The 7183-nt window shown below is 39.3% G+C and overlaps 1 protein-coding gene across 1 annotated transcript; it reads left to right on the top strand.

Moving 5' to 3' along the window:
- The first annotated feature begins 4621 nt into the window (after positions 1 to 4621).
- LOC113068355 (fish-egg lectin-like) lies at positions 4622 to 6595 on the top strand. Its single transcript, XM_026241082.1, has 6 exons — positions 4622 to 4735; positions 4821 to 4908; positions 5086 to 5313; positions 5453 to 5664; positions 5848 to 5975; positions 6096 to 6595. The coding sequence occupies exons 2-6, from the start codon at positions 4851 to 4853 to the stop codon at positions 6238 to 6240; spliced, it is 771 nt and encodes a 256-aa protein (XP_026096867.1). The 5' UTR covers positions 4622 to 4735; positions 4821 to 4850; the 3' UTR covers positions 6241 to 6595.
- Positions 6596 to 7183: the final 588 nt, after the last annotated feature.

A 7183-nucleotide genomic window follows, 5' to 3' on the forward strand; every position in this document is an offset into this window, starting at 1 on the left:
CCGCTAAGGTAAGGGCCGTAGCCGAGTGGCCACCTCCAGACTCACGAAAGGCACTGCAGCGGTTTCTGGGATTTGCCAACTTCTACAGGCGCTTCATCAGAAACTTTAGTCAGGTTGCTGCACCCTTGACAGCTCTTACCTCCACTAAGGTACCGTTTAGGTGGAATTTGAAGGCTCAGGAGGCCTTTAATGACCTAAAGTCCCGATTCATTTCTGCTCCTGTTCTTTCATTTCCAGACCCTGAACGTCAGTTTATTGTGGAGGTGGATACTTCTGAGATTGGAGTAGGTGCGGTCCTTTCTCAGAGATCCCCCAGAGATGGGAAGGTACATCCATGTGTCTACTTCTCTCACCGCCTGAGCCCAGCAGAACGGAATTATGACGTAGGGAACCAGGAACTGTTGGTGGTCAGACTGGCCTTGGGTGAGTGGCGTCACTGGTTGGAGGGGTCAGCACAGCCCTTCTTGGTTTGGACGGACCATACGTCCGTTCGGCCAAGAGTGTGAGTTCACGCCAGGCCCGATGGGCACTCTTCTTTGGCCGGTTCAACTTCTCTCTATCGTATCACCCAGGCTCCAAAAATATAAAACCTTATGCCCTCTCCCGTCTTTACAGGGATACAAAAAGAACCAGTGTACTGAAACAATTATCCCTAAATTGTTGTAGAAATTGTTGTAGGGTCCCTCTCCTGGGACATGGAGAGGAGAGTGCTGGAAGCCATACGAGAGAGAGAGGTGCCGAGGGAGTGCCCAGAGGGTAGACTTTTCGTGCCGGCTTTTTCTGCGCCCTGAAGTCCTCCAGTGGGGGCATTCATCCAAGTTAGTCTGTCATCCTGGGGTTCGGAGATCTCTGGCTGCCATGCGCCAGCGATTTTGGTGGCCATCCATGTCCCAGGACGTCAGGCAGTTTGTGTTTGCCTGCTCAATTTGCGCCCTGAACAAGAGTTCTAATCAGCCTCCTGTTGGTCTGCTACTAACCCTCCCCCTCCCCGTCTAGTGGATGGTTCCCCAGCCTTCACTGTCAGGAGGTTGCTGGATGTCAGATGTCGAGGTCGGGGATTTCAGTATTTGGTGGACTGGGAGGGTATGGTCCGAATGAGAGGAGTTGGGTCCCGGCTCGGGATATTCTGGATCGGTCGCTGATCGAGGACTTCAACCGGCAGCGTGGTGGTACCTTCCCTGGAGCGCCAGGGGGCGCTCCTGGGGAGGGGGGTAATGTCACGCCCCCGGGCTGATCTGTCTGTTTTTCCCCATAGTGTGTGTTTACACTTACCATGTGCTTCTGTGTCACCGTGGTGCCCGTCTCCGCCCTCTTGTTTCATTATTATTAAAAACATTAGTTATTGGTCACCATCACCTGCTCTGCATTATGATAATCACTCCTTCTCTATTTAGTCTCCTCATGTGTGCTGTCTGTTGTCAGATCGTCGAGTCGTCCATGTCTCAACTTTATCCACATCTCTTGTTTAGCCTGCACAGAGATGGTGCCCCACTTCCTCCTGCTTTCAGGCAGTGCTACTCTCCAGGCTTCCGTGTTAGAGCTCACCGATCGCTGTCACTCCTCTTCTTCGCCGCGCCACAGCGCGCCACCAGTTCCCCGCCTCAACAGCGCCCCCGCCTCCCTGTCAGTTTATCCGGGCATTGCATCAGAGGATTTCCAAGTGGAATTTTTTCTGTCCTTTTGGAATTAAGCCATCTAATACACTGACCTTTTGAGCACCTGCAACTGAGTCCCAGTCTCGCCCTTGACACATAAATGCTTGTGATTTGAGTAAAACCTTTTTTCAGTGTTTTCTTTTTTTATAGTATTGGTTGGTTGTATTAACTATTATAAAAACATTTGAGAATTTAGTGCGCATTGTTTTGAGAAAATAATTTGCATGATTTGTAATTCGTTAGAAATTAATGTAAATGTACAAACTGTTTAGGACAATTATAAAGTGTTTCCGATCACTGTGTTAACTGTTTTGAGAACGGTGACCTGAGTTTGGAGAAATGTCAAATCGAAAGAGAAAAACTTTAAAGGGACACTGAGTAGGAATTACTCCCATCTAGTGGTGAAATTGTATTTTGCATTCAAACTAATTTTGCTCTCCAGCGCCTCGCTTTTTCAAATGCGCGTTGCATCTACGGTAGGCGATATGTACCAAAAAGCTTTGACAGGATGTATTCTAATAGCACTTCGTCGAGTTTTCCTTCAGGTGAACAGGTGTGTTATTTCAAACAAACTGCAACATGACAACTAACAAACGAATGTTACAGTATGAATTACTGACTGTGGAAAACATGAAATATTGTAATTAGTAGTTATGTCTAATTTATTCGTTATAGTTTCTGAATTATATGCATTGTTAGATATAAAAAAAATATTATAATATAGACTGTAACACTGACTTACCTGTCGAGAAGAAAACTGGCCACTTCAGCGTCTCTTTTGAAATCTTTATCAAGCATTAGCTCTTTCCACCTAGAAAAAGCTTCCCCGACATTAACTCTTGTTTTCTGTAATCTACGGTCACGTTTCCTTTTACGTTCTATTTTTGACTGTTTTGGCGACGATGTTTTCTTCTCCTGTGGCGCGGCATATGTATGGTCCATAATAAGAATGCAATCCAGACTTTTAAACTTGCCGGTGCAGTTTCAAGCACCTCTCACTGCTCTGCACCTGCGTTTCTGGCTCTGACCGAAAACGCGCTGTGGAAACGCGTTGGCTTAGTACTTTTTGTCCCTCTCTGCTATTATAGTTTTGCAAGATGGCAGAACTACATGGAAGCCTCCGTCAACCTACCCATCCCATGTATATAAAGATAATAAATTCTTCATTTACAAGGATTAGTTTAAACATTGGCATAGGTATTTGTACACCATTGAGGGCATATTTATGAATAAAAATATTGATTTTAGATAATAAAATACCTAAAAAGTTACTTATTGTCCCTTTAATATACCAATAAATATACAAATACTGAGATAATAAGATCAGCTGATCTGGTAAAGTTGACCAACTTATTAAAATTTTTCTGTATCTTAATTGGAAATGTTTTATCAAACATGTTCAACAATGTATTTAACAAACCCCTAGGCTATGAGTAAAATTCATAAGTTTACTCATTCCATGCATAAAATTAAAAACATTGATACAAAATGTGCTGACATTAAACACAGAATATTAATAAATATGAACACTATACCACATAAAAAATGTAAAATGTGATGGTCAACACACGCTCAATAATGCAATAATACATTTTGTTTAACTGCAGTTAAGTTGCGCGTCTTAAGAAATAATGTGTTGCACAACTGGGACTAACATTAGTTGCATTGTTTTTCGTATGTTTGGCTTACTTTCAATACTTTCACAACAATATAAAACTAAATGGTATCAGACTTCCTTCAACATTTCCTTATAAAACTTTTTGCACCAATATTCTCCAAGCAGTAAAAAAAAAAAATGTTAATGGTATTTCCTGCATTAGACCACTTACAGTTCATTTTTGTATTTTCATGTAATTTCCAACTATTAACTTTCAATTAATAATCAAAAAAGCAGCAATGTTAGTTCATGTTTTTAATGAAAGCTTTTGTAAGTGTCTGGGAAAATGTGCTTTAACACCCACCAGCCCATCTTACCCCACTGTCCTCTGTTACCAAATATAGAAAGATCACAGAAAGACAAGTGTCTGAGACAGCAAACCATATAACCACATACATTACTGGCAGGACTGATGCAATCCCTTTGCACTGGATATGGAAAGTGGAAACTAGTCCTTATATTTCTCAATATTCTGCAATATATGCATAGACCATGTATGGCTATTTGTTAATGTGTATAAAAAAAATAAAGAGCAATGAAAACAAACTGAACTATATTTTTTACAATAATAGTAATAGCTTTGCTAAAACATCAGTTAATTATTTTCTCTTACATGAGGAAGCTGAACACATTCATAAGCTGCTTATCACTATTCTTTGGAAGTAGGATTTTTGAAAAACATGAATGAAAACCAGACTTTGTGCCCAATAAAATGTAAGGCATTGGACTAAAAAACAAACACCCTGATAACACAGTAGATAATAATCATCATTTGATAAATAAAGGCTATAGGTGTACATTAAATGTCTTGTTACTAGTAAAGCCCTTGTGTGTGCGAGCATGTATTCATGTATTGCTGCACGGTGTAGCCTAAAAACACTGTGTATACGCTCACTAAACACAGAGTGTCAGCTTTTAGTGGTTATGATCATTCTTAACTAACTTTATAATCCATTTAAAATGTAGAACTTTGCTCTCAAAGTAACAGTGATTGACACAGTGATAACCAGAGCAATATTCAGGAGAAAATATTTGAAAATGTCCATTAAGATACCCTAAATAATTTCAGAAGCACCCTCGATTATTTCTGGAACCTGGTTGATATGCTTTTATTGCAAAACTATATAAAAACAAAAAATACAAATGCAATAAATAAAATAATTAAATAGACTAAATGCATATTTAGAATTAGGGCACTTAACTAAATAAGTTTATTAATAAAATAAATAACAGGTTGCCCCTGATTGGCATGCCAGGATTGCATCAGCTTCCGCTGTTCACAGAGAGCATAAAAAGGCAGCCGATGCAACGCTTACCAGCTTTTCACTTCAGAGCTGAAAGACAGCATAGTTCTGCTCCCTCCAAGTGTCTTCAGTGAACTAGAATCACCAGTGACTGCTGAATCCCGAACTAACCAGATAAGGTTGTCTATTTAATTTCTGTCACTGTGATATTGATTATGTTTTATCCATACTTCACTTATATAAATGAATACTGGTTATGAACAGGTTAAAAACAACAAACTGTGTTGTGGAGCCATGAAGGTTTATCAGAGCGTCCTGCTACTCTTCTGCTGCCAGTTTCTTCGCACTCTGGGTAAACAATGTTTTTGTATTTTTATTCGTGTGATGTTATTATATATATATATATATATATATATATATATATATATATATATATATATATATATATATATATATAAAATAAATTCATAGTTAAAAGTCTATTGTATTTGCAATCACTGATACTTTACTTTGCACCATGTTTTCACAGCTTTAGAGTGCTCTGTGATGAGCGGTAACCTGAAGCAGATAGACGCTGGCTCTGGCTCAGTGGTTGGAGTGAACAATCTTAATGAAGTGTTTGTTCTGATTGATAATGTCTTCACAAAGATCAGCGGGTCTCTAAAGCACTTCAGTGTTGGTCCTGCTGGTCAGCTGGGGGTTAACCAAGCATACGGCATCTATAAGTTTCAGAGCGGCAGTTTCATTCAGTTTCCAGGTGAAGAGTAACAGAGAGCAAAATACAGACAAACTTATTTGGCCAGTTTACAAGTTTTAAAATTGCCCTAATATATTATCTTATTAAGGTTTTTATTAAACTGACCAAACTTTCATCCAGCTGTTGATTGTGTTGTTAGGGCTTCTCAAACAGGTGGATGCTGGAGGTGATCAGATCATTGCAGGTGTCAATATGAATGATGACATATTCTGTTTAAATATGGATGCTAACAACAAATGGCCATCCAGCAACATTCCTTGGGTTCAACTTAATGGAAAGCTTAAGTACTACAGCTGTGGTCCGTACAGCTGTTGGGGAGTGAACCGCAATGACCAAATCTACATCATGAAGGTAATGTCACATAAATACAAGAGCTTTAATACACCAGTATTTTATAAAGTAGATATCATGTAAAGGTTTGAGTTTCTGACAAAACTGAAGAAATAAAGACACTGGGGAGAAAGCTGCAAAATAATTTTCTCGATGTGACCGTACGATGACTGACTGCATTGTGTCTCTTTTGATCTTGTGCAGGATGTGTCTAGTAATGCCTGTCCTGGGTCCGGAAACTTTAAGAATATTCCTGGACTTCTATCCATGATTGAAGTAGCCACTGATGGCAGCGTCTTTGGTGTCAACTATCAAGGGAACTTATACCAAAGGTGACCTGAACAGTCATAATATTACAAGTTTTATGATCAAAATGATTAACTTGTTAAGCGCAATTTTTAATGAAAACCCAAATGCTGCATTCAATAAGACGTGTATTTTGTCTATTGCAGAACTGAAGTCACTCGCTCCGATCCCGAAGGCACAGACTGGATCTCAATGGTTGTCTGTCCCAATGGTCACAAGCATGTGAGCTTTGACCTGGGAGTGCTGTGGGTCGTGTGTGTTGACGGCTCCATTCGTAAATGTACTTTATAATCTGTCACCGCAGCAACAAACAATACCAATCTTTTGACTTTCATTGCTTCAGTTATGAGTCATTATGTTTGTGTATGTCACTCAGACAAAACATCAACTTCAGTGGTGCAAAAATAGTTTAAAGGGTTAACACATCTCAAAGTTATCAGTCTTTATTAACAGAAAACTAAAAGCTTGATTATACTTTCTTTTCTTTTGCTTGCTGTTGAATGAATGAAGCTTTATGAAAGCATCTTTCTCATTGGTGTTGTTTATCATTTGGTTCAGTGGTTCTTAAACTGTGGAGCAGTTTGGGTATAACCATGGAAATGTATACACGTTTGTCTATTAAAACCCTTTCGAGTCGATTAACGCATATATGTGTTTTGAGTCATTTTCTCCTGATAACCCCGAAAACTTAATATTAAGAACTTAAGTTACACTCTCAGTTTTAATCGTACAGATAAGAGCAATACATCAATCGAATCTGTAAAGGGTCTAGTTTTTTTTTTTTTTTTTGGATACAGACATAATAACAAAAAACCTTTGTGCACTTATAAAATAAAGATAACAAACAAGGTGCGCTGTCTACAGTCTTTGTCTCCGCTGATCGTCATGTACAAACATTTCATTAAAATGAACTGTAACTCCGTGAATACTCAACGAAGAGACATGAGAGAGATATCTATAGAAAGCCTGGAATGTCTACTTTTAAACTAAACAAGTGCTGCCGAAAATATTCTGAGATAAAGTAATCCATATGAAAACTACGCAATGTCTGTTTTTCATGTCTCCCTTCATTATATCTAATGTGACCACGCCCCCGCGCTGAACGCGCTATTCAGATTCAAACTGAAGCGCGCGGCTTGCATACGCCCACACAGAAGAAAAGGCAGCCAGACTGTTCTTCAAGTTTTTATTTTATTTTACTGTTTGCTTCGCGATGAGAGGACTAAGACATAAT

Source organism: Carassius auratus, linkage group LG44F, assembly GCF_003368295.1.
Source record: "Carassius auratus strain Wakin linkage group LG44F, ASM336829v1, whole genome shotgun sequence".
In the NCBI taxonomy this organism is placed as follows: Eukaryota; Metazoa; Chordata; class Actinopteri; order Cypriniformes; family Cyprinidae; genus Carassius; species Carassius auratus.

Excerpts from the sequence above, each read along its gene's own strand:
- LOC113068355 (XM_026241082.1), top strand. The coding sequence starts at position 4,851 with ATGAAGGTTTATCAGAGCGTCCTGCTACTCTTCTGCTGCCAGTTTCTT. Across the intron at positions 5,665-5,847 it reads ACCAAATCTACATCATGAAG|GATGTGTCTAGTAATGCCTG; the intron begins GTAATGTCACAT and ends GATCTTGTGCAG. Across the intron at positions 5,976-6,095 it reads CAAGGGAACTTATACCAAAG|AACTGAAGTCACTCGCTCCG; the intron begins GTGACCTGAACA and ends TGTCTATTGCAG.